At 42.5% G+C, this 26834-nt stretch overlaps 2 protein-coding genes across 2 annotated transcripts in view; one reads left to right on the plus strand and one right to left on the minus strand.

Moving 5' to 3' along the window:
• Positions 1-648: 648 nt before the first annotated feature.
• CALML4 (calmodulin like 4) lies at positions 649-5027 on the plus strand. The gene is made up of 5 exons (XM_075276162.1): positions 649-669; positions 865-895; positions 2451-2591; positions 3518-3706; positions 4662-5027. The coding sequence occupies exons 1-5, from the start codon at positions 667-669 to the stop codon at positions 4757-4759; spliced, it is 462 nt and encodes a 153-aa protein (XP_075132263.1). The 5' UTR covers positions 649-666; the 3' UTR covers positions 4760-5027.
• Positions 5028-10905: 5878 nt separating this feature from the next.
• Positions 10906-26834, minus strand: part of PIAS1 (protein inhibitor of activated STAT 1) — a 53947-nt gene continuing 38018 nt past the window's right edge. The window contains exons 3-14 of the mRNA XM_075273157.1: positions 24480-24564; positions 22663-22710; positions 22361-22451; positions 21658-21792; positions 19964-20069; positions 19609-19682; positions 18345-18505; positions 15890-16020; positions 14802-14982; positions 13891-14033; positions 13431-13468; positions 10906-11953 (exon numbers count right to left, since the gene is read on the minus strand). Coding sequence (XP_075129258.1) covers positions 11666-11953; positions 13431-13468; positions 13891-14033; positions 14802-14982; positions 15890-16020; positions 18345-18505; positions 19609-19682; positions 19964-20069; positions 21658-21792; positions 22361-22451; positions 22663-22710; positions 24480-24564 — 1481 coding nt within the window. The 3' untranslated portion in view covers positions 10906-11665. The remainder of the gene's footprint in view (positions 11954-13430; positions 13469-13890; positions 14034-14801; positions 14983-15889; positions 16021-18344; positions 18506-19608; positions 19683-19963; positions 20070-21657; positions 21793-22360; positions 22452-22662; positions 22711-24479; positions 24565-26834) is intronic.

A 26834-nucleotide genomic window follows, 5' to 3' on the forward strand; every position in this document is an offset into this window, starting at 1 on the left:
ACTGCCAACACCACTGAACACAAGATCAGAAATCTTGTTGCTTACTCATACAGTAGCGATGCCTTATTGCTGATCCATTCTCTTCTATGAGACTATTTTGAGACGTTCTTATGATCAGTGGGATTCCCAGTGGTTGGATAGGTTATAGGGCTCAGGATAGGATTAATTTGTGGTACAGCCCCTTTTAGGAGACTAATATTAATGCACTTATTTTAAGTGTTCTTAAGAGTGAGCTTGGTTTCCGGACATAGAATGATCTATAGGCCGCTTTGCTCTACTGGCTGGTACAAATGGACCTATATCCCTGTGGAAGCCCTGAAGCAATCCTCACTGACCCAACATAGGTAATATGAGGATATGATTGTTACATTATAGGCACTTGTAGAAAGTAAGGAGTTAATGCACTTGAGTCTTTTCTAGTCCGTAGGACAAGGTTAAGTATAGAAATCATCCAAGAGCTTGTGTTCTGTACACCTCATAAATACTTCATGGAGTCTTGTGTGACAGCTGTTATATGAGGGTAATAGGACCTGTTTACCTGGTGGATAATGGTGGAATCTGACCCCGAGTCTCCATGACAATGGAATAACCATGACGGGATGTTCTTCTTCCTGTCTGGACTTTAACATCTCAGACTGAGCAGGAAGCAGGAACAGCAGAGACGAGATGGTAGGTTATGGAGAGGGATTATGAGGGTGGCACCGCATGGCATGGTTGTACCCAACCTTACCCATACACAAATCTTCTTATGAGACTGCGGACGTTTCTTTAGTTGTTTTCCTTTAGACCTTGTCATTTTTATCTTGTTTTTGAGGATTGGGGCAATGTCTTACAGTTAGGTAACTCTTATTATGTTTTCTGCAGACCAAGTTCCTGTCCCAGGATGACATACAAAGTAAGTCTAGGGAGTCGGGAGGAATGATATTGTGTTATCTTAGTCAATAGTAGTTGAAGGTTTGTTGTCAAACCTGTTCATGGTCCATTAAGAATGGAGAAATGAGGAATTATAGCAAAGCAACCCAAAACTATACCATTTCTATTGCTGTGTCCCCTGTCCATCCATACCTCCTTTTGGAAAGACAAACCACACTTTTGACCCTATGCCCTTCACAACTGATCCGTTCTGATTTCACCTTCACTATGTGATGCATTTACAGTATTTGATGTATTCAGTATATGATACTAGTAGGTATATTCTGGTCTGGGAACAGTGCCACATCTGTCCACAGGCTGTGTATAGTATTGCAGCTCATCGCTATTCACTCCAATGAATGTGAAACCCAACCTTCAGCACAACCTATGGATAGACATGGCACTGTTTCTGATTCTGGACAAGCCCTTGATTAAAAATTTGTATATTTAGTATATGATTCGGCTAAATCTATAATGTATAGGGAGGACGGCAGTCATCACATCGATATAAAAAAAAAATTCTGATAAACCTTAACTGATCAGTGTCTTTGATGGTGTTTTCTACCAAAAAAACACTTTCAGGAAAGCTATTTGGGAAAATTGATCATACAATATACTCCAGTTTTGGAATAAAACTTATGGTAAAAGTTGGAAATTTAGGTACAAAACATCTTTTGATGATTTCACATGCTTTTCTATACAGTGGGGGTGCAACAGATTTCATTTCCATTTTTAAAACTATATGGCATAGATCTGAGATTCTGCCATTTGCTTGTTAATAAATTAGGTGCAGGTCACTCTGGCACAGAGAAGATCTAGACTAACGTAGGAATGGCTGTCTTGATAAATCTCTCCCATTGACTAAAATGAACACCCAAGTCATTGTTAGGACCAACCTTATAAATATATCTTTACGCTGAGGCCCCACATTGCAGAAACACTGTTGGGTTGTTTTTTTTTTTGTTGATGATTTTGTTGCGGTTTTTTTGAGCCAAAGCCAGGAAAGGATTGAGCAGAAGGTAGAAGTATACTTCCTATATTTTTTCCATTCCTTTTCAAGCCACTTTGACAATCTGCAACAGACCCCCCACCAGCTTTTCTGCGACATGGGGTGTATTTTTGCACCGTTTTTTCTGGAGCTCTATATCTCTACATATACATACTATTAAGTTATACAGATATGGCAAGCTTCAGCCACCACTAGGTGAAGACTATAACACTAGGTTCAAACTAGTATCGACTGTCCTTTGTTCCGGTCCATCAGAGGACCAGGACAATAGCCAGCCAGACCACTAAAATAACAGATACCTATAGAGCCTGGAAGTCTCCATTGACCATAATGGGGCTCATATGGTGTCATAGAGCGGATGAAGATGTCAATTGTGCAGGACTCTCTAGTCCACCGGTTTCAAGTGCACATTGTGAGGGGACTCTGGCACAAATGTGAATGTAGAAGACCGTTCTCTGTATGACTTTGCTAGGTAAACTATGCACCGGTCACGCCTTGTTTCTTACTGTTATGTTCCACTCTCTCGCAGAGTTCAAGGAATGTTTTAATCTGTACGATAAAAAGGGAAAAGGCAAGATTCCCGCTCAAGATCTTCTGACTGTTCTGCGCTGCTTGGGAGCTTGTCCTACCCATGTTGAAGTCAACCGTCACCTGCAGGTGCATAAAATTGGTACGAAATAGTGAAATGATGAAATTATCCTAAATTTGTTCAAAATCAATGTCACAACTCGCAGACATATGGCAGCCCAGTCTATTTATTTCAATGGCATTATGCTACAATACCAGATGCAACCCACAGATAAGTGTGGCACTGTTTCTGTTGTTAGGGAGCGGGCAGGCCAGGATGGGGATGCCACGACCAGCGATGTTTATTAGCGCTGTAAAGGAAATCTTTGTCAATTCCTTACTAGTGTAGATTTCCATTCTAGTGAACAGATGTGCCCAATTTATTAAATGGCCAGAGCCTCTTAAATCAGGCACGCCTCATATCATAACATTTTTTTTGCATTTTTCACAGTCCCTTGTGTGGGCCACATCAGATAGGACATGTCCTATTTTGTGGCCCGGACTTCTGTTGCTCCTATTCATTTAATGCTCATCAAGCTGCAAAAGCACAGCCCATGCACAGGTGGCAGACAGGGACCCCATATCCTCCAATGTGCAGACCATGCTTTTAAATCACGGCAGGCCAGTTGCAGCATGGTCATCTGCAACCACCTTAGGCTAAGGCGCCACGTAGCGATTGGCAGCCAAAAAAATGCTGTGGAAAAGACTGCAGTGTTTTTCACAGAAAATCCAGGTTTCCTCTGCGGACTTTCTGCTTCTATTAAATCTATACGGAAAACACCAGAGAAACAATTTAACATTTTATCAACAGAAAGTCCTGGCATACTGTGACTTGCAAGGGTTGGGTGTCACCCTGATACCCTATCCTTAAGGGATTTTTGTTTTGTTTTTTTAAGTAAAAAAAAAAAAAAAAAAAATTCTAAAAATTAGTTTTGTGTGAATGGGATCTAATAAGAATTTTTTTCTAAATTTTATATTTAATTAATAAATTGATTCCATTGCTACAATACACTTGTCTGTACTCTGCAGGTAAAGATGGAGAAGTGGATTTCTCTACCTTCTTGAATATTATGTACCGCCAGCAGAAACAGGAAGACCCTGAGAATGAGATCCTTGTCGCCATGTTGATGACGGACAGGCAAAAGAAAGGACTCATACCACTGGCAGAGCTCAAGGCTAAACTAACCAGAATGGGAGAAAAGTTAACACCTGAAGAAGGTAAGAGAGATATCGAAACACAGCACCTAGTGTTCTAATTATATTGCATTGGTGATTTTTGGAGGCCATAGTCACAGGCCTAAGAAGCCCAAAAGTAGTTGGCACAGTAGGATTGCCATGTTTTACATTCTTCTCCAGGACGTACACTGACTGAGTGCCCGCGTAGCAGCCAGGAGTGGACTAGGAAGAAGGATAAGAACTTCAAAAGATATTTCCTACCTTTTGTAGCCATTCTTGGTTGAAGGCATATTGCAGAAAAACTGCTTTATTTTTTACATTTTTTTTTTTTGCAGATCTTGCTACTTTTTTTTTTAGCCAAAGTCAAGATTGGCTTCAATAGAAATGGGAAAATATTTAGGCAGCTCTTATACTATACCCTTCTGCTAAATTCACTGCAGACTTTGGCTCAAAAACTGCAATAAAAAAAATTCTGTCCACATATTGATAATAATAATAAAATAATAATATACACACACACACACATATCCAATATGCATTTCCTAAACTGTCATAGCGTGTCCATTATACCTAAGGGGACATTCACACGAAGCAAAGTAGCACTGATTCTGGCGCGATAACGCACAGCAGAATCAGCGCAGATAATAAAAAAAAAAAAAAATCATAGTGAAAATTAATGGGAGGCTTTTTAACCCATTGTTGTGTTCCGCGCAGAAAACATAAGCCATTGAACTTAATGGGAAACTTTTATATATAAAAAAAAAAAAAAAAAAAAAATCTGCGCAGATTCTGCCATGAGTTATCGTGCCAGAATCAGCACCACTTTACTCCATGTGAATGCCCCCTAATGCCATCAGTTTCCCTATAGATATAATGGAAACAAAGGTAACCTCTGCAGACTTTGTGTAAATCACTGTGGGCCACAGTTTTCCTTGCAGCACCGCACTACATGGGGCCTGATCATTAAATGGCTTTTTTTTTTTTTTAATACTTTTAGTGGACGACCTCTTTCAAGATGCTGAAATAGGACCTGATGGAATGGTGAAGTATGAAGACTTTGTTAAGAAGATCACAACACCACCACCTGACTATTAAAGTCCCACAGATCAAGATCTGGGTTGTTCTTTCTCCAGAAACAGCGCCACTTTTGTCCACAGGCAGTGTCTGATATTGCAGTTCTGGGACATCACTTGATAAGGGATAAGCTTCAAAACCAGACACAGCCCCTTGGGCAGATGCAGTGCTCTTTGTGAGGGGTGGGGATATCTTTTTCTCTAACCATAGCCACGTTTTTTTTTTTGGAAGGATTATGGTAGAATTGGGGCTACTTACAATTTGGGGACATGTTCACATATACACGTACAGAAGCAACTGATGTCAAATAGATGGCACCCGGTGTCTATACATCGCTATATATGTAAGGGTTGGTTCACACTAGCTCTTGTATTCCGTCCGGAAGGAGTTCGCATGGACACCCCCCGGACGGAATACAATCGCAATTACAAGTGATGTGCTGTCAAAGCACACAGACCCCATAGACTATAATGGGCTCCGTATGCTTGCCCGCACAAATCATTCGTGTGGGCAGTAGGCGGCAAGTACTTGCTTGAAGAGTAGGTAGCTTCACAGAACAGCGCGCATCTTCATTGCACCACAAGTTTGATGTAAAATTCTGGCCCTAGGTAAGCCAACGAAAACTGGCCATACACCTCTGACTTTAGACTGCTGCAGTGGTGAACTGCTGAGGACGTGCACTTGAACAACTGGCTGTTAATTCACTAATAGGGTTTTCTGAATGAATGGCACAGGGTAGACATGAATGTTACCAGTGTGCCACCCATGCTTCTGCGGCCTCTTTTCATTCAATGAATAGGAACTGCAGAAGCAGGGCAGCAAAATCAAAACTGTTCCATATATTTCCGCCCACAAACGTGACCATGTTGTGTGTATGGGCCTATAGAAATGAATGGGTCAGGGTGCTAGCCAGGAAAAACCCAAATAGCATACGGACCAGACATACAGTAGACTGCAAGGGGGCTAAAGCTACATTCACATGACAGGTTAATGGGCGGGTGACATCTGTTCAGAGAGGAAAAAATAAAATCAATTAGCATTAAGTTCAATGTCAATGACCAAGGGCTATTCACATGACTGTTAAAATGTTTTTGTCCGGTTTCACTATAATGTATGGGTGATCCATGAAAAATGGACATTTTTCGCAGCTCTTTTTGCACTTCAATCACATGAATGTAGCCTCAGCCCATCTCTGACAAGCCAGGGTCAGAGACTTTGTAAAGTAAGGACTCTACCTTTAAACTTCCAAGCGTTTTATGTAGTTGAATGTTCGCTAGAATGTCAATTCTTGTTGTCTTTTGTATGAATGTGTATGCCTGTATACCAACCGATGTGTACGGCAATCTTAAGATTACAGTGTGTAACCGTCTCTGAAAGTGGTAGAATGGATTTATGGTAAACCTGAAGAGGCGGCCATTGATGACATCATCGGCGGGCTTGTGTAGGCCAGAACATGAAGTGAATAGCGGCATGTCACAAGAAGACATCAGAATGCTTTTATTACATCTAAAGACTTCTACAGAAACAGATAACATTCAATAGGTAAACAATTTTTCCAATGCAAGTAATAAATATTTTCACTTGGTACTTTATACAAACTGACATTGGCCTATGATACATCTTTAAAAGCCTTTCAGCTGGTCTGGCATGCCATATGAACACAATTTTAAGGCAATGAGTTACAGGGTTGGATCGTGGAAAGCAGTGACAAGTTCTGGTGTTCTGTACATCAGCGCCTGCCCATTCTGCAGCTCACCCCACCACGGCGTAGCGGTAAGCATCAGGACCATATCCCCAGTGATAGCAAAGGTCAGGAAAACATTGAAAAGGAAATCACAAACAGAGCACATCTCCTTGTAGATCAGCCGCCGAGCACAGAGTGTTCCCAGCTCATGACGTCCATGATTATTCACCTCTGGGGTTATTACACTGCCATGATCATTCTGCCTAAATATGGAAGTAATGGACTTTATCAACTATTGCAAAAACATAGGATAGGATTCTGGCACTCTTGGTCTGTAATACCTAACTCCTACCACTAGAGGGAGCCATTAGGAGTCTGGAATAAGGATATAGGCAAGCCTATAGGTACGTATACAGTGTCTGCACCTTATTACTACAATGGTGTGCTACCTATGGGTCTGCCAGAAACTTCATCGAGGGGGTCATAAATACATGAGCTTACGCCAGGTTCACACTAGCTCAGGGTAGCCATTTTTTATAGTCCAGTGAAAATAGACACTGGCGTTCATTATACGCTACAATTGCCAGACCCCCCCCTTCCCCCCCAAAGTAAGAGTCTGGCTTGTAGGACTTTTTGTCCAGAGATTTTAGACAAAGTGATTGAGTCTCCAATGCAGATGCGAGTCTAGCCGTAATGATCACTACTACTACCATAAGTGCCCAGGACGCTCCTTCAGTATGTGAATACAAACTATTTATTCAGGTTATTTTTGGTACAATAAAGTTGCCACTCAGCCCCCACAACACAGGGAGTTACCTCTTAAATTGCATAAAAGTTTAATAGGGGGCGATCTAAAGCTGACAAGTCCTTCCTGCTGCCGTTGTAAATTAAACCTATTAGAAGTCCCATCCTACCCATCATGTGCAATAAAACTACTAACATTCGGCTCATGTGCTTCACTAAAGCGTGCCATATGCAGGATGGGACGAGCATAGTTTATAGGACACAGAGGTATCTCCTACAGTAACATGGCAGCATCTTCCTCTCCAGGACTCAGTGCTCCACAGCTATTCACGGTTTTAAGGCTGCCATCATACAAACACCACAGGATAAACCAGTATCAGATGGGGTGGGGGTCCACACCGACTACCTGAAGCCATATACAAGGTATATAGCCAGAAGTGGCAGCTCCCCGGCACCACTGATATTACTGACTTATGCCACCATTACTAATAGCTAAGTCTCTGACAATCCCGTTACATTATTACCTGGAGGGGTGGACAGCGACCTCCTGATCTAGGCAACTTGGTTTCTCTGGTCTTGTTATTTTTAGAGGTGACAAGTAATAGTGAGTGGATACATCATCAGATACATGAATAACTATGTGCTTTAACTGCTGCCCACAGTTCTCCTCTTTCCCCATTTCTTAATACTGTTATTCTGACATGGGCAACAGGACTAAAGAAAACCCCACATTGTGTGACGATTCATGCAACAGGTCAAGCAGCATTAGGCAGTCTGGAAATTTTGAGGGGCGGCCATCATTTAGTCCATGGTCATCTAGTATTCTGGAGAGAATGTGAAGGTGCATGAAATGCTGAACAGTAGAAAAACCAGCAAGGAAACTGCACTGTACAGATACATTGTCATTTGGGCATGTTGCGGTTATAGCAGATACAGATCTAATGCCCATACATGCCATCAAGGGCACCACCAATGCACCCCAAGCTGACTGACCACCTATGGCACCCAAAGGAGGCTGGGTCATCATCCTGTAGCCTCTTAAGGACTGCACATGATAGAAATACATTTCTTCTAGGCAGATTTTCTCCAAAAAAAAAGTCATTTGGTTAAACAGGAAGGAGAACTCCTCAAAAACCTTCACATTATGCTGAGGAAATAAATGCACAGTGCATTTTCATGTGTGAATGACGACTCAGCTTCTCATTCAATCACAACCAACATCGGACCAGTCGTTTTTTAACATAAAAATCGCATGGCCTCAAACACCCAAACTGGGATTACAACCAAAAAACCCACCAATGTGTCAGTGATCATTATGATCCCCTTCCTGTACCACTACACAGATACACCGAGCATTTTCACAGCAACTGGAACACCGCATTTGACATGGAAGATTTGTAAAAATTTTACAAATATCAAATACATATGAGCAGTTTAGGAAAGTTTCTTTGTGCTGCCTCTTTGGCCAGGCATTATTCCACAGTGGGTTTTTAGTGCAGCTTTCTATGATCATCACTATCTTGTGTATACACTTCCAGGTAACATTACCTTAGGGCCTGGATAGATATGGAGTATCTGATGCTGAAGGTCCCACTAACCACAAGAATAAGCGCTGTGTGTGTCCCTGTGTGAATGGGGCAGCAGCGGCACATAAATCCACTGCCTCTTTATGCAACCTCATAGGACTGACCAAGGCGAAGGCCCCAAGCAGCTAGAAGTGCTGCCGAAAAAGCCACAGCTTAAACATGTCGCTCCCCCCCACCCCCGTAGTTTATTGCGTTTTTCTTTCGTTATTGTATCTGTATCATCCCCCCCCCCCCCCCCTGTAATGTGGGGATGGGATCAGCCAGAATCTGTTACTGTATGTAATGTTACTGTAAACCATCGCATTTCCATAACGTGGGGCCTTAGCCTAAGAGGAGGTTTACACTATTGTTAATCAGTCATAGGATGAGAGCAACAGACATAAAACAGATGCAGGGTCCCCACCATATGGTGTCCATATGCAATCACACCTCCAGGGAGGGGAAAGGGGGGCTCTGTCTGTGTCTCCGCTGCTCTCAAGATATGAGGGATGATGGCAACATACCCCAAAATAAAGTGCTATGGTCTGCCATCACTGTCAGTGTTCAATGGCTTGACAACTGCTCTATTCAACTGAATAGGGGGCACAGGAACCCAGATATTGTGTGCAGTGGGGTCCCAAGGATCAGATACCTCTACCCTATCTTGAGGATACGGAAAGGTCTTGTTCACTGAACTGCCTCTTTAAGCACTCCATCTTGTACTGGCTCTAGTTACTTGGGTAAAAGTAGTAAGTCTTCATTACAAATACAAGAATGAAAGCTCTACCATAATCAGGATAGGCATCAATACTTCATCTTGATAGATCCATTTGGTTGGAGATGTCAAAAATCAAAAAGTTGGGAACTGGCAAACTAAGGCGCTCAGTATTACATTGATTTTATAATGTAGTCCTAGTGTAGTCATGACTTAAATATTTACCACCCCTGTTCCTTTCTACAGCTATGTTGGATGCTTAAAGAAGAAAAAAAAAAAAAAAAGAAAAAAAAGGGGGGGGGGGGGGGTTTAGTGTCCTTGGAAAACGATTGCATTACTTGCGCTGTACTGACTCCAAGTCTCAGCCTTTATTACAGACCAGAGCTGTATTCCCCTTCTGCAAGCTTCAGAGCTGAACTGATTCTTTGCTGGCTCAGTGTGTGCACGGATCTTCCTATAACAATTGCCACGGCCATCTTTACACTTTAGCTTCTCCAGTGCATTATGGGAACAGAATGATGACTGATTGTCATTGCAGTCAAACAAGCTGGTCTGCCAATTCCAATCGCAACAACAAGCAGAATTGTGAATGCAGCTCAGGATCATAACGCAGGTTTTTACTAAGTCATCAGTACAATAATAGAAAGTACTTACCAAACGCTTTATACAGATTAAACTCTGTAAAACGATTAAAGGTGACACGTGTGCTTTAAGTTTATTAAAGCAAACCATACTGACAATAAAACCTACCATGCTGTAAGTAAACCTGGGCTGGTAGGGGAACTTAAAAAAAATAATTTTTAAACATATATATTTTTTTATTTTTCTCTCTAGAATACGCACCACTCTTGACCACGGGCCATTAATGATATAGCTGCTGAGTCTTATTTACCTGAATGGGGCTGAAGAGCAGTACCAGACACAGGCCATGAACAAGAGTGGCACCATGTCTTCATTATTGCAAACGTGTCAACTTGTGGGAATTCCCAAGATTGATTTATGAGCGGGGGATACTTAGCACTTTGGGTTCACAAAATTGCAGTGTTTCCACCACAGACATGCGATGTACCCGGACTTACAGGGAGATGTCCTTCTATTTATGTAACAGACAACTGCTGACAAAACTAAAAACAGTAGAAATAAGAGCAGTCTCTACACATAGGTGCTCGGAGTAGTCTGCACCTGTATCAGTAATGCCCACCTGTAGCACACAATACAGATGCAGGCCACGTTTCTTCTTTGTGACCATGGACCTCACCTCTTTCCAGCCTCTTAAATAATCCACAGAAGCACGGCTTATATGAGCACCGCCTGCAATGCTGGACCTGCTAAGAGAATAATAATGCAACACTAGTAGTGGGGTAAGCAAAGTTATCAATGTCTGTGCAATTCTAGGTCAGGTTCAGTTATCTAATGCCAGCAGCTCACACAAAGGAAAAGGCTTGGATTTTTTTTCTCCCTTTCTTCAGATGGATAGCTTAAATTTAGAGAAACGTAACTTAGAGCCTTGGGATGTCTCCCAGCCTGATGGGAACAGAAGTGCTTTGTTTAGCAGTGTTCATTTGGCAGCAAACACCAATAAGATGACTTTCACCCACTCCAAGTCCTTGCAATACCGCCTAGAAGAAAGGCCAGGTTAGGATTCTCATTTGTACTGCTAAAGACTTCGACAAGATCCAATAAATACGAGATACATGTGCAGAAAAGAAACTAAACAAGTGATCACTGCAGCTTGGAGTCAAGAAATGGAGATTGTTCCAGGATGATTGATGCAAGCACCTGACTCGTACAGGGACAACCAAACCAATACTGTGTCTGATCTATATGGTTCAGAAATGGGGTAATGCTGTGAAGCCAGATAATACAAGGAGGAACCAACTGTGTGAAAGGAGGGCTCCGGAACAAGAGTCAGTCTCCAGGATCCAGTTGGAAAACCAAGAGGGAAGAAGAAAAAAAAAAAAAAAAAAAAAAAAAAAAAATAGAAGAAGCAAATGCAGGGGAAGAGACGGGTCCATAACTCAGTTTCTGTTAGGGAAGGGGGATGAGTAAAGTTTTCGGTTTATATACAAAAGTAAAACTGAAAATATAGTTCTGTTCTCTGTACATGTCCTTTTTTGTTTAGTTAAACATTTACTTTAAAAAAAGAAAAAAATAAAATAAAGGAATTGGGCAACAAACAGGCAGGTTTTTACATCCGCCCGCATGTGCTCATCTGTGGATCAGTCCAAAGAGATAACATCTGGGATTATGCCGTAGAGAGAAGAGCTGTCTGCTGGTCCTCTGCTTGCTGCGCTGTGGCTCTCACGCAGGCTGTTCGAAGATACCAAACTGCTGTTACTGCCACTGTTACTTCCATTGGTTGCTGGGAGGGAGGCGCTCGCCCCTGCACTCAGCTGGTCCAGGAAGAGTTGAGAGGTCGCATAGGGGAAAAAACGCGACGAATGAAGCAGGTCTGGTTCTTCCGAGGCAGCAGCTGCTGCGGCAGCCAGAAGGGAGGTGTTGTAATGCTGCAGGGATAAATTGTGGGGGAAAAAAAAAAAAAATTAAGTTCAGAAACAAAGGAGAGCAAGGGGTGAGAGATGGGAAAAGAGGACAGGGCAGAAACTGATAAAACTATTTAACTCACTATGAATTTTCTAACTGCTTCTGCATTAATCAGACAACTGGGTGGTGCTTATTGGGAAAAGCCAGCGCTTGTCAAAAAGGCTGCTGTATTTTTGGCAAAAACTAAACCAACTAATAAGTAGTGTGAAGTTAGACTAGATCGCCTAAAAGAGCGACAGCTTTATCAAAGAGCATTGTGCACACTGGTGAATTCAAACTTCTGGGCATGTGCAGTCGGCTCTGCCGTCGAGCCTCGGGCAGAGCTGACTGTGCATGCCCATGGAAATTTTCCTGTGGCCACTTACACAGTAAACTGGTGTAAGCGTCCATTTTCTTGTGGCTGCTTACACAGTAAACTGAGGTAAGTGGCCCCAAGAAAATGGCCACGGGCATTTGCAGTCCGCTCTGCCTGAGGCTCGACGGCAGAGCCGACTGCACATGCCCAGAAGTTTGAAGCCAGTGGGGAAGACGACGCAGGGAGATGCCGTTCCAGGCAAAGATAGAAGTGGCGCTGGAGATTTTTCTCACAGCATTGGGGACGCCCCCAGTGCTGTTTGAGTGCTGGAGCCCGCACCCAGTGCTGTGAGAGAACTCATTTGCATACAGAAGAAAACCGTAATTTCTACCGAACGGCAGTGCAGAGAAAACATCTAAAGGTAGGATCACGATGTACTTTTTTTCCTATCAGTATGTCTGAAGAATGGGGAGAACATAAACTCCTTGCAGATGTTGTTCCTGGCGGGATTCAAACCCAGGACTCCAGCGCTGCAAGGCTGCAGTGCTAACCACTGAGCCACCGTGTTGCCCCTAAGAATAGCCTTTCTTAAGGCTATTCCTATGTGTTAGGGACTAGTGATGAGCGAGTAGCATTCGATCGAATACCTCACCGGCATAGGAATGCGTGTAATCTGCCAAACACCAAGGGGTTAAACGCACTGAATATTCAAAGCATTTAACCGCTTGGTGTTCGACCGATTACACGCATTCCTATGCCGGCGAGGTATTCGATCGAATACTACTCGCTCATCTCTATTAGGGACAAAAATAGCCTTTTAATGATTGTATCCCTTTAAACTAATTCTGTGTATCTGCCTCAACATGGTAAAAAGAATCCCATCTCAAAGTCATTAGGATATGCCATCACAATATGATCAGTGGGGGTCAAACTCTGGAATGGATTCAGTTCCTTCATTGGTTTCGGTTATACAGTGGTGGTCTTGTGTATGTAACTGCAGCAATACTGTGGGGTAAGACTAAAGACTGCATCACTACCTTCATTCTCATGACCAGACCCCACCCCCATCAAAGTAATGCCATATCCTAGGAATATGACTTTATTAAAAGGGAATACTCCTTTAAGGGAAATGTGTCACCACTTACTTGATTATCTCCAGAGAGGAACGGAAAGAAATCCAAACCTGTTAAGAAAAAAAAAATATATATATTCTAGATAAGTAGGTCAATAAGGTAAGAACCTAAACACTGCTGCACAATAGGATTTGTCACCTAACATTACTGCACAACTAGTTCAAAATGTTAGAGATGTGGTCTAAGACTGCAGTGTCTGTAGACTAGGCTGAACTGGCTCACCAAAAAAATCCAATTTCTGGGCGACTCTGAAGTCTAATATTTCCCACTAGGATTTTTTTCATGAAGGTTGATGTACATATAACCCATTAAACCTTATGTTATGTTCTATATCACAAGCTATATTATAATGCAACAAAAAATGGGCACACAGATGCTGAAGCTATACACATGGAACCCCAGTCCAACACTGTGCACAAAGCTGCATGTGACACTTGTCCACAATGGCTGGAGGAAGACTGTTGCTTAATACCTTGCAGGTCGTATGGCATTGGTGTCATATGGAAGGGATGCCTGTAGTCCTGAATTAAGGGGGTATTGATGTACGTAGAGTCCACAGCCGGCAGACTTGGTGTTCGAGATATAGGAGATGCTTGGTGTGGCAGACTCATCATGCTGGAGAGAGGAAAAAAAATAAAAATAAGGCCCAATCAGAAACTGAAAAATACTTGTCAGACTGGCACCTCAAGTAATGCTACATACACAAACTGTATTAGCTGCAGATATACAAAAGTAAAAATAAGAGGCAGTGTACTATAGCTCCATCTACATAGAGGAGATCGGAGCAAAGCTCATTACGGTGCTGCAGACGTTTACTGCCTTGACCTGTGGTGAGCAAGTTCCTTACAAGGAATTCAAGTGATATTCAACACTGTGTGCAAGTAGTCTAACACTGACTGAGGGAATACAATTAAAGAGGACCTGCTACCACCGCCAACAAATCATGCTCTTTCCATCTATGAACAGCTGCTACACAGCTGGATATTTTTTTCCTCTAGATCCCACCATTCCCAAACAATCAATGTAATTGAGATTTGGTGGCTGATATGCTATTGAGACTCTGTACTGTCAGGAGAGCGGAGTCAGGCAGGAGCTGGCAAGGGGGGTGATTCTGGCCTGACACTATCCTTCTGACAGTCAAGCTTATATAGTATGTCAGGCATCAAAGCTATCTGCGCTTTTTTCTCTAGAATGGTGTAGGCTAGAGAAATTTCCAACTGCACTGGAATAAGTGGAGTGGCGACTATTAATAGAGATGTCAGGAAATTGAATTTGTGGAGGAGGTTAAAGGACCTTACAAGGAAAAAAAAAAAACAAAACACACATACACAGCAAGACCATAGTAATTTTAATCTGCGCACAAAACTTCTGATATTTACTCACCCCTTGTTACTTAACGGTGAAGCAGGAGTAATAGATGGGCAGCTCCTCTTAGCGCATGGTTCTTCCTCCTCCTCGTCTGAAGAGCTGTCTATCGTCAGGTCTATAACCTCCACCTTCTTGCTTTTATTAGAAGGCTGGCTGGGGGACACCTGGTGTTCTACTGTACTGCTGATACACCCACCTGCAACATCATATGCATATTAACACACAAATAACACAGACTGAGCACTGAGGAACCCCAAAAACAAGGGAAGAAACAGAGCCTGCAAATGATACACTGAAAGTGCGGTCTGAGACATAAGAGGAGAACCAGGAGAGCGCAGTGTCCTTGAGGCCGACTGAGTGGGACATAGTGAAAGGAGTTGAAAATATATACAGAAGACTAAAAAATGAAGGGTTAATTCCCAAAACAGTGTTCTGTCTACAGAACAAGGTCTATGCACCACCCACATTTCCCAGACTGATCATTGCCGTTTGGGAGCTCACTACATCACAAACAACTATTAAGAGAGTTTCATATAAACAGTCTGTCAAATCTCTACTGAATGGACGTAAAGCTGTGAGTTTGATAAAGTGGTGTCCGAGACGCTCCATAGCTCACTTGATCACAAATCATTCTACCACCACTTCATTCAATGGTTTCCAACCATGGTCTTGCAGCTTGGGAGACTGGAGAACATGGCACTTCTGTTCTGGATAAAATTCTATTGCTACTTAACATTGAGCTATAGTTTGTTTCTAATCCCGTCTTAAAAGGGCCATCCAAGAGAGAGAGTGGTTGAATGGGAAGGAATTTAAAAAAAAAAAAAAAAAAACACACACCACACACTTCTACATGGGATCATCGATGGTATATATGACATTTCCATCTCAATTATCCCATTGCTCGGTTTTCTACATTGCCATTAAGAAGCGTCTCTGTTGCCTAGATAACTGACGACAATGATTTTTATGATTGAAAAAAGATCATTGACACACACTGAACTTCTTATACATTTAGCACATGGCAATTACTATGATCTGGGTGCGGAAACAGTGGATGAAGGACTATGATGAATGACAGTAAATAGGAAGCCTTCAGTACTCACTGTCTACTCCATTAATTGATGTGGTGACTTCCTGCACTTCTTTCTTTGACCGCATAGGTGACCAGGAACCATCTTCTTTGAACTGGATCTCATCGCAGTCTGTACAGCACTTTAGGATCTCCATGAACAGTCTAGGGAAACAAGCAAAATATATCGGATTACATATAGTGGTGCAAAATTGGCTTTAATGCTACAAGCCAATAGCCGTCAGAAATGGGATGTTTTGTCACAAATTTCTACTGGTTCTGACTTCTGTGCAATTAACATATCAGATTTTAGTCCTGGGGACAAGATAATTCAGGTTTCAACATCTTGGCTTGGGTTATGGTCACCACATATGAATAGTTGTGCAGGAGTATACTATGGATGACATGTCTCGAGGATGGGTCATCAATAGCAGATTGGCAGGATTCTAACTTCCAGTACTCCTACCGATTCATGGTTTGTAGTGCTGTGCTAGGTTCGGTATACTGTGACTACCACAAACTGTAGCAGCCAGGGAACTTACTGCAAACTCAGTCCTAATGACTTTTAAGGGATTATCCAGAACTATGTTAAGACACTGCACATCCTCTTCTCAGGAGGTGACATGCCTGTAGTCACATGGCCATGCTACCGCTCAGCCCCACTCATCTTACAGAGACTGAGCTGCAGCACGGCCAAGAGACCAACACAGATGATGTCACTTCCTAAGAAGAGCAAGTGGTGTCCAAGATCACAGGCCTTATTTAAAGGGGATGTCCATTAGTATATAGCAGGGCTGTGGAGTTGAAGTCAGGGCCAGTTTTGCGTAGCACTGAAACAAAGTTATGACTCAGATTTCAAAATAAAATGATTATTTTTCTAAATTATATATTATACAAATTGATATTCTATAATTAGATTTAGAACTTGTCACATGTTTTTTACTGAATTCGAAGATCTTTATGGCCTTTGTCTGACCAAGTCTGTCAGCCATTTATAAAGGAGTCAGAGCAAGAGTCTGAATTGGAGCAGGGAAAAAAAAAAAAAAAACCCAAAAAACCCACCACACAACAAAAAGGGTAAACTGTTAAGCATGGTAGCCTACGCTATTGTACGCCTACACAGTGGCATATGTCAGAGTCATACCATCTGGCAGAAGACCAATTTGATGTGAATATAGTCTTATTCTGATTGCAAAACATCTGCTTAGAAAATATAGACCAAGACATACCTGTAGCTACATTGAATTTATTTGCATTTATGGAGGTGCATTGCAGCATCTGTGATGCTCTTCCCTTATTAAAATAATGACTATATGTCATCTTCCATGGCAGACCCTCCACCTCAGGTCTAGCATGGGAGAGATGGCTTCCTTTTACTGTATGAATAACTATAACAAAGTCCCCCCCGCACTTCCCCACCTCCCTCATGTATACAAGGAGCAAGAAAGAAAAACAAACTAAAGCACTCAAAGAATCTCCTAAGTTGAGCATGCAATGGTGGAGATTCCAGGCGAAACAAGACGTCAGATAAAGAATGCTTTCTAAAATATACCGCAATGAAATAACTGCAAGAGTATAAAGCGTACTACATGGGGGGAGGTGCAGGAAAGAAGAAGAAAAAAAAAAGCCCTACTTCTAGAGTGTCATATTACTTAGCAGACTGCAGGCTATACAAGATGTGGTGTAGAGTTACACCAAGTGCCCTCTGAAGAGCGCTAAGGATACAATTACATCTGGCCGCCATTCAAGCACTATAGGATTTCACATAGCGGGGTGTAAGATTACACATCCACTACAGGTTGTCAGTGATTCACACAGGCTCCTAGAAGTGCAAGAGAAAGCTTTCCAAAGGAGCCTGTGCTAAAGAGTCTGTCAGATCCCCAACGCCTCCCAGACAAATATTAGTGCGCTGAAGGGGTGCTTAATAGGAGCAGAAATACATGTGCAAATCTGTCTGCAAATCATGCCCACCCTGATGGACTTGAAGACTAATTTACATATCCATAAATATTACCTCATGGGTTGTAGCTAAAGGGATCCTATCATTAAAACTCAATTTTTTTATGCCTACCACGTAGGAATAGCCTTAAGAAAGGCTAGGCCTAGAAGTTTGAAGCCACCGTTGGAAGAAGACGCAAAGAAGACCCATTCCTGAAGATGGAGGCGGCGCTGGAGAGTTCTCGGTCAGCATTGGGGACACACACTGAGGACTGCCCCCAGTGCTGCGAGAGAAGAAATCTAAAGGTAGGAGAAGAATAGCCTTTAGGACTATTCCTACGTGGTAGGCTTAAAAAAAATTTGAGTTTTAATGATAGGATCCCTTTAAGAGTCAATAACAGCTCCACAAAAGAGATTTGAAAATTTTTATAGTGATATAAAATTAAAAAAAAGGCAAGAAATATTGAATTTAGCATAAAAAAATATAAAAAAAAAATCTTTATTTAACAACACATTCCCCTTAATGCATGCATTGCTTTCTAAACACTCACCCGTCAATGATTAGATGTTCATATGGGGCCTTCTTGTCACACACAGGACACACCCATGTGGGCTTCTTCTCATTCATCTGAATGTACAATGTGGCATCAAAACACTGCAGGTGAGAGCAGGTAAGTGATCGGCAAGGGATGGTCAGACGCATCTTTCCCAGCTAGAAATAAAACCAACAATAAGTTAGGACAAGGTTGTATTTGTTAGCTTAAAAGGAGTCAGACTCCAAAAAAAAAAAAAAAAAAAAAAAAAAAAAATATAACTCTACTTTTACAGGTTTAGCGGTATAAGGTGACAGACTAGTTATTGATGAAGTTTAGTTTGTGCACCAATCACTGGTCTTAGCAGTGACCTCGACACACAGTGCATGCGACCGCTAAGGTCAGTGCCAGAAGTACAGGTCACTGCTGAAGACACTGACTTGAACAGAAACTAAGTGATCTCAGGTGACATCATCAAGGATCAGCGAGTAGGCTGCCAAGAACCTGTAAAGTTTATGATAGAGATATATACAGCCCCTAATTGTACCACAAAAAACTGGGAAAACTTATTGACTCGAGTATAAGCCGAGGGGGGGAGGGGATGCAGCAGCTACTGGAAAATTTAAAAAATTAAAATGGTCGGAGTTATTGGGTGCAGTAGTTGCTGGAAAAGGGGAGGGGGTGTTTTGGTTGTCTGTCTGCCCCTTCCCTGAGGACTGTTTTTTTCCCCCACACTTGGAATTCAGCCTGGCTGACTATAGGGTATCTGCAGTGCTCCTATTAACCCCTCCCAACAGAACAGGAGCACTGCAGATCCCCTATATTCAGTAGACCGGGCACTGTCAGACACAGGGATACCTAATGTGTTTGTGTGTCACAGTCATTTTCTACTTTTGTATGTGTTCTAAGGAAAGGAGGGATTTAGAATTTTTTTTTTTTTTTTTTTTTTTTTTTTTTTAAAGCTTCTGTTTCCCGACTATTTTATGGGAGATTCTATTCATTAATATTTCGGCTGGTCATAGACCCCCCTAAAAAAAAATAAATAATATTTTTTTTTTTTTTTGCTGACTCGAGTATAAGCCGAGGGGGGCTTTTTCAGCACAAAAACTGTGCTGAAAAATTCGGCTTATACTCGAGTAGATACATATTTTTATGTTGTATGGGAGTTCCTGCAAAGGAAGGGTCCGCTGCATACGAATACACACAATACCATTCCCAGTGGAACTATTTAGTTACATAAGACACATAATCTCTTCCTCTACTGTACGTTTATATATCTTACCGGACATAGAAGTGAAACCCGTAAACTCGTTGTTGCAATTTCACTGTCTGGATCAGCTGTGAGTTTCTCTTTAACTAGGAAGACAGACATCATATGTTATACTAACACATTTCTCAAGGAACAATGATAAAACTATGCCATTCATGTCCGTTCTAGATATTTTATTCTCAATTAGCCCCTAACCACCCCACCCTTCCCTCTAAGGTCTGCACAGACAAGTAGCTAGGCAACAACCGAAAATAAAAAAACAAACAAACAAACAAACAAACAAACAAACAAACATGGAAGTCTGCATTATAGTGGAGCAAGTTTGGTTCTTTTTGTATTTTATTTTCAACCTAAGAGCAAAACTTACTCAGTGCTCTGGAATGGTCTGGATTGCGGATTCCTTTCGCTCGCAGTCTTTGCAACAAAATGGCTGAAGAAAGCTGCTTAACCAAGTATACAGCCAGTGAAAAATTCTGCAAAAAAAAAAAAAGTTCAGCAGTTCTTCCCAACATGATGTCCTAACCTAAATATTATATTTAATAAGGCAATCTACTGCTGTATTGTTATATTTTTTACATTACAGAATTGGTCCTTACACATGGCAGTCACTATTCTAAAAGCAGATGCTGAATGGTTATGAATAGGTAACAGCTAGCCCTTCCAGTCCTCCTGTGTATGAACCCTGAGCAATAGCCTCTCTATAAAGTATAGATGCCTTAACCCTCATTTACATCTACGTTTGTATTCTGTTCGGAGGAGTCTGCATGGGGACCCCCGAACGGAATACCGAAACGTATTTGCAAGCGCTGTGCAGTGAAAGCACACAGACCCCATAGACTATAATGGGGCCCGTGTGCTGTCTGCATGTTCTGTGCAGAGATCTGGCGGCAAGCACATGGACTCCATTAAAATCTACGGGGGTCGTGTGCTTTTACTGCATAGTGCCTGCAATTGCTTTTGGTATTCTGTTTGGGGGATCCCCATGCACACTCCCCCGAACGGAATACCAATGCAGATGTGAAGCAACCCTTAAAGGAGCCCATAAAAGGGAATGTTCACCTATAGGTAAATTCTTGAAATAGTAACTTTAGACAGCCTAGTCTCATTTAATAGAGTATGTGCTCACGGACTGAAATGTAATGTCATCAGTGTTGCTACTTTCTGCCTAAAGAACCTCTCTAAGGCTCTAGGACCCACGTCGTGGAAAACCTGCATCATGCCTACATGTATTTGCCCTCATTGGAGTTCTTCTCAGCCATTTGCTTGCTACTCTACAGTTGCATGTAAATAAACCAGTAGTAGTTATAATGGATAGGGGAGGAGGCAGCCAACTCCTTACTATACACTTCCACACGGTCAAAGATAAATGTAAAAAGTGCTGCAGCCATCATGGGGATATTAAAAGCAGAAAACTGACAGGACATTGTGTATGAAGGCTCATACAATCATAGGACAGCCAAGCAAAACCCTGCATAGATTTCAGCTTTTCATGAAAAATCAGGTAGGCAGTAAAAGTATCATTATGTATTTTTGTCCAATATTAACCAGATCGTAAAAGATTTGTTGTATACTATTACTGGGCAAGCCATGAACATAGGTTATGGTGTAGGGAGGGAGATGTGGTTAGCTGTGTCCAGTCACTAAATGGAAAATTAGACAATATATGTCGCTCATGGGAGCAGAACATGCCCCAAGTGCACTGGGCACCTTCCTGTGCATCTAGACAGCATCTTTACAATATATGGTCATGTTTCTTATCATATTAAGCGCCCATACAACACTATTATCTGGACCCATTTTGTCTTTAAAGAGGCAATTCATGTCAAATCCCTTGCCTGCTCCTCCCTGACAGTACAGAGACTAAATAATATCAGGTAGTGGAGAGGCGTCTATTAGCCAATGTAAAGAGCTGGACCTATTGGAGATGGTGAAAGGACCTCTTTAAGCAGGCTTCCTTAAATCTAACTTCAGAGAAGTGATCAACAGGGTCAAAAAATTCAAAAAAAACAAAAAAAAACAAACAAAACATACAAAAACCCATTTACAATTTCACAAACTTACCCGTCCAATTTCAGCTGTCCATGACACCACAATGGTATTAGGGACAGTTGTAGACAGACGTACAAGTGAGGTAATGTTGATTGGTCGGCTTGGTCGCTTTGGTTCAACCCCATTTTTGGTTGGCGGAAGATAACCCTGTAAGAGTAAAAACATACATAATTATTGAAGTCAATGGTTTGTATAGGATAAGAGAAGAGAGGAGGTCTTCTGGATACAGCTCCACAAATGTCTGTGTGTTTGAGTGAATGTTACAGAGCTTCAATATTATATGCGACCTATGGACGGGTGTGCTTGTTTTTCTAAGGGCTCGTTCACATCTGCGCCCGGAATCTCCGTTCTGCAGGTTTCCGTTTCCTGCACAAAACAGAGCAGGAGACTGAAACCTGCAGGCATCTTTCAAACCCATTCATTTGAATGGGTTTGAAAAGTTTCTGGCCGTGAGCGTCTTCTGCTCTCCGCGGCGAAACCGTTATTTTTAAAACCGGACACAGAGTCGAACATGCAGTACTCTGTGTCCGGTTTTAAAAAAAAAAAAAAAAAACAGTTTCGCCGGAGACCAGAAAACGCTCACCGGCGCTCATGACCGGACTTGGTTGGTTTGCAGAAGACGGAAACCTGATAACGGAGTCCAGAGGCTGGTGTGAACCCAGCGTAAGCCTAAACAACCCCTTTAAGAAAGGTGAAGAGTAGGAATTTGACTTACTGGCAGGTTACAGGGTTTTCCATTGACTTTTACACACAGGTTTGGTGGGAAATGGTCTTCTTGGGGGCAGCTAGTCTCTGACAGACAGAACCTACAGGAAAGGATAAAAGATTAGACACACATTCTAAGGCTCTGTTCACATGTGAATTGTGGCTACAATCAGGCCTCCATTGGGCTAATGCAAACCCATGGATAGGTTTCATGTGTGTCGGGAGCTTTCTCAGTATACATGCTAAAACATACATCACAACTGTGATGTGAACAGAGCTCAAGACAGATGGGACTAGAACACATGTAGTTACCTGAGCTGCACTTGAACGGTGAAGTCACATTTTGTTCCAGAGATGTCCCTGTAATAAGAAACATTCTAGTGAATATACAATGCATATAACTGAAAGGGTGTTTTGGGGACTTGTCAATAGATTTGGGATCACTAATCCACCAGTATGTCTATATGTAGGGGCTGTCGGTTTTTTGGGTTTTTTTCTCCTTCTTTTCCCCCAGGAATATCAGATTTCAGTCATGACAGCCAGCCCAAGCCCACGCACAGACCAGATGTTCAGAGTCGCTTCCAACACCTGTACTATACTGTGCATGGTGCCAGATCCTCTGTATAGTAACCAGGGGCAGTCAGTGCAGCAATAACATTGAAAGGAGCCGAGCTGCAGTAACAGTACCTAGCCATTATACAGGACGCCGAGCTATTGGAAAATGTCTTAAAAGGTAAGCAATGTAACCTTGTTTGTCCCAAAGTTATTTTATTAAACCTACGGAAATGTTACTAGTCTCAAACAGACATTACCTAAATGGGTTTGCAGAACTTTGATCACCAATTGTTAGGACAGGTTGACCAAAGGGGTGGCAGCACTCAAGGGATCACTACGGCCACTTCTTCATGACAGATATCACATTAGTTACGGGATCCTTCTGCAGCTAAATCTCATTCAAGTTAATGGAACTAAGCTGATGGATACAGCTGCACCATGTACAGCGCTGGGCCTGGCAAATAGTGAGGCAGCACTTCTTTCCTGTACACCAAACTAATGGTGGTTCTGGGTGATAGACCCCACTGATTGTCTACAGAGTGACCCTTCAATCTATAAACTTCCTGGAATATCCCTTTAAAAGGGATTAAAGAAAACCAATACCGAGTGAAATAAAAAAAAAAAAAAATATCTAAAGCCCTCTAAGGGGGTCTAGGAAGCTGGGGTCTGTTTCTTTGCACTGAATTTTCTGGTTTATTCTAGGTCAGGGGTCAACTCTCCAACTGCTGTGAAACTACAACTCCCAACATTCTCCATTCACTTCTATGGGCACACCCAGAAGAACAGCAGAGCAAGTCTGCATGCTGGGAGTTGTAGTTTTACAACAGTTGGAGGGCCAAAGACAGCATACCCCAGCTTTAGGTTAATATTAGTATCGCCTCTCTGTCGTTTGGGTCCATCAGAGGGCTGAAAAATTGAGAGGACCGCTAAACCAGCAGTTACACACAGAGCCCTGTGGACTCCATTGACTATATTGGGGTTTGTTGGGTGCCCCAGTTTTCAGCAGAAGTGAATGCAGCGTCAGCTATCCCCGTGTTGGGAAACTCTACAGAGTTGTGTGCAAGTTATATCTAGTCTAGTCCTTTACATCACATGGTACTCCCTTGATGATGCCGAGGAGTAAGGTACATGACAGGAAGCAATTACAAGTATTGTATAGACAGGAAAGATCACTTCAAAGGGAACCTGAGCAATAAACCTCGTGGTTAGCAATACAAAGGCTTCCTGTTGACAGTACCCCATCATCTGTCATGTGCATTGTACTTTATGGCAAAAGTTGTATATAGAAAGTTTTCTCCATAAAACAGGATGAGAGGTTTTGCCAACAGCCACAAAACAGTTAACTGTGGGGGTTGGGGGGGAGCGATATGGCGCCCGTGCTGGCAGCCCGGTATCGCTCACGTCTAACTCTGTGCCAATATAAGACTTAATTCGCCGACAGCCACAGACGTAACTCTAGCCCCCATCCAGCACAATGATTTCAATAGACCCAGAGCAGTTGCCAAGTGAGAGGCGTGAGGAGGGGGGAGGGGAGACGTGGCTGGAAGAGAAAGGGAGGGGAGGGGGAGACTTACATGGAGCTGCTGATTTGCTGGACTTGTTGTGGTGTTAATGCAAATGCAAAGCATGTTTCTTGAAATCGCTGGCTGTTATCAGAGGCTGCGGAGACACAAGGACAGGACGTCAAAATCTTATTAAAAGCAACACGTTCAACCCCAATCTGACTCTTCCAGAGAGTCAAAACATTATAAGAAAGTATACAGGAAGACGACTGCGGGGGCAGCAGTTTATTACTTAGCTCTTAAAAAGGGGAAATACAAGTAGTCCTGAACTATAAACTCGCTTTACAGGCATTTCAACAATGTGAGCTCCTGAGTATCCTTTACATGTAATGCACTTCATACAACGCCTGGTAATGAGGAGACGGTTACATTGTCAAGACAATGATATCAAGGTTATTCTGCTGAGAGGCATTACATAGCAGACAGCACTATAGAAAAGCTATTCAAGCAAACAAGTGAATACAGAGATTTGCTTTTTGATCAGATACTTCAATACGGCTGGTTTAGATGTGGCGGATGAGGGTGGTAAAAGCGTCACCGCATTAGGTGTGCCAGGAATCTGTACCAATACACATAAAGCACTAAAGTGTATCATGGATTTCACTTCTACTTGCCGTGGACCCGTGGCTAACCCAGTTCAGTGCCTCATCAGCCCATGACCGTCATGTGAAATCCCAGTCGAATGCCTTTCACACACAATCCAACAAGAAGAAGTTACCCCACCGCTGTACATGGGAAAGGCTCATTATTCACACACTTTCCTTCCAAAAAAAAATGACTCACTGCTGAAAGGGATCCCATCATTAAAATTCATTTTTTTCTGCCTAACACATCAGAATAGCCTCAAGAAAGGCTATTCTTCTCCTACCTTTAGATGTCTTCTCCGCGCCGCCGTTCCGTATATAAATCAGTTTTTTGTCGGTATGCAAATGAGTTCTCTTGCAGCACTGGGGGCGGGCCACAGCGCTCAAACAATGGGTCTTCTCCGCATCTTCTTCCGGCAGAGGCTTCAAACTTCTAGGCCTTGGGCCCAGGGCAACGCCAACTGCGCATGCCCGCCAGCCACAAGAAAATGGCCGCTTACACAGTATTGTAAGCGGCCATTTTCTTGTGGCCGGCAGGCATGTGCAGTCGGCTGTCCGGGGCCTAGAAGTTTGAAGCCCCCAACGGAAGAAGACCTGTTCCTGAGGAAGATGGAGGCGGCGCTGGAGAGTTCTCTTGCAGCATTGGGGACGCCTCCAGAGCAGTTTGAGCGCTGGGGCCCGCCCCCAGTGCTGCGAGAGAACTCATTTGCATATCAATAAAAACTGGGATTTCTACGCAACGGCGGCACAGAGAAGACATCGAAAGGTAGGAGAAGAATAGCCTTTCTTAAGGCTATTCCTACATGGTAGGCATAAAAAAAAAAAAAAAAAAAAGTTTTCATGATAAGATCCCTTTAAAGGGGTTTGTACAGGATTAGTAAAACATGGCTGGGTCTTTCAAAAAAAAAAAAAATGGTGCTGCGACTCACCACATGTCATGTGGGGTACTGCAGCTCAGTCTCTTCCATACAGCGGAGCAATAATACTAACCACATCCCATGGGGCCATCATATTTCTCAATTCAAGTACAACCCTCATTGACCATTACTGGCAAGGCCTAAAGACTAGATGGCGACACATGCAGGAGGGCACACGTGTACCCAGTTGTCACTTATGTGCTCAGGGAGTAGGGTGTTCAGGAGGAGAGAGGTGTCCAAGCTTACTCAATGAGTAAATAAAAGGTCTTCAACTTTCTAATATAGTTTTTTACTCCATCACATCTATAGCCTCTGTGCGATGTCCGTGAATGGAAACATGACAGTCTAGTCAGCGTGGCCGCCATACAGACCCATTTTATATATTTTATTAGATTTTTATAGAGGTAGCAAACTACAAGAGAAAGAAGTGTTTAGCCGACACCAATGCTATGTACCAAGCCTACTAGCTGAACAAACACAACTAGGTTCACAATAGGGGGCAGGGGGATTCTGCCTCTGCCCTGTACGCATGCATATCATTAGATAAAGGGGTATTTTCAGCCCCTGCACATATCAGATGTACTTGTAGCCTTCTGTCCTGGAGCTGCTACCGTGTACAGCATGCAGTCTGTTCACATCTGTGTTCGGGTTTCCATTTGGGGACGGAAACCTATACGCATAAAAAAAATTTAAAAAAGCAGTTGCCTAAATGCAACCCGCGGACCCCTTAGACTATAATGGGATCCATGTGGTTTCCGCACGAAACATGCGTAGAGAATCGTCCTGCAAGCAGCACTTTTCTCTCTGCAGGTTTCATGCGGAAACCACACTGACCCCATTATAGCCTATGGGGTCTGCAGGTTTCC

The sequence above is a fragment of the Leptodactylus fuscus genome, chromosome 5 (genome assembly GCF_031893055.1).
Source record: "Leptodactylus fuscus isolate aLepFus1 chromosome 5, aLepFus1.hap2, whole genome shotgun sequence".
Taxonomy (NCBI): domain Eukaryota; kingdom Metazoa; phylum Chordata; class Amphibia; order Anura; family Leptodactylidae; genus Leptodactylus; species Leptodactylus fuscus.

What these genes read in the sequence shown, in the direction of transcription:
- CALML4 (XM_075276162.1), top strand. An exon ending in GTCCCAGGATGACATACAAA is followed by an intron (nt 896 to 2,450) that starts GTAAGTCTAGGG and finishes ACTCTCTCGCAG; the next exon opens with AGTTCAAGGAATGTTTTAAT. An exon ending in CCTGCAGGTGCATAAAATTG is followed by an intron (nt 2,592 to 3,517) that starts GTACGAAATAGT and finishes TGTACTCTGCAG; the next exon opens with GTAAAGATGGAGAAGTGGAT.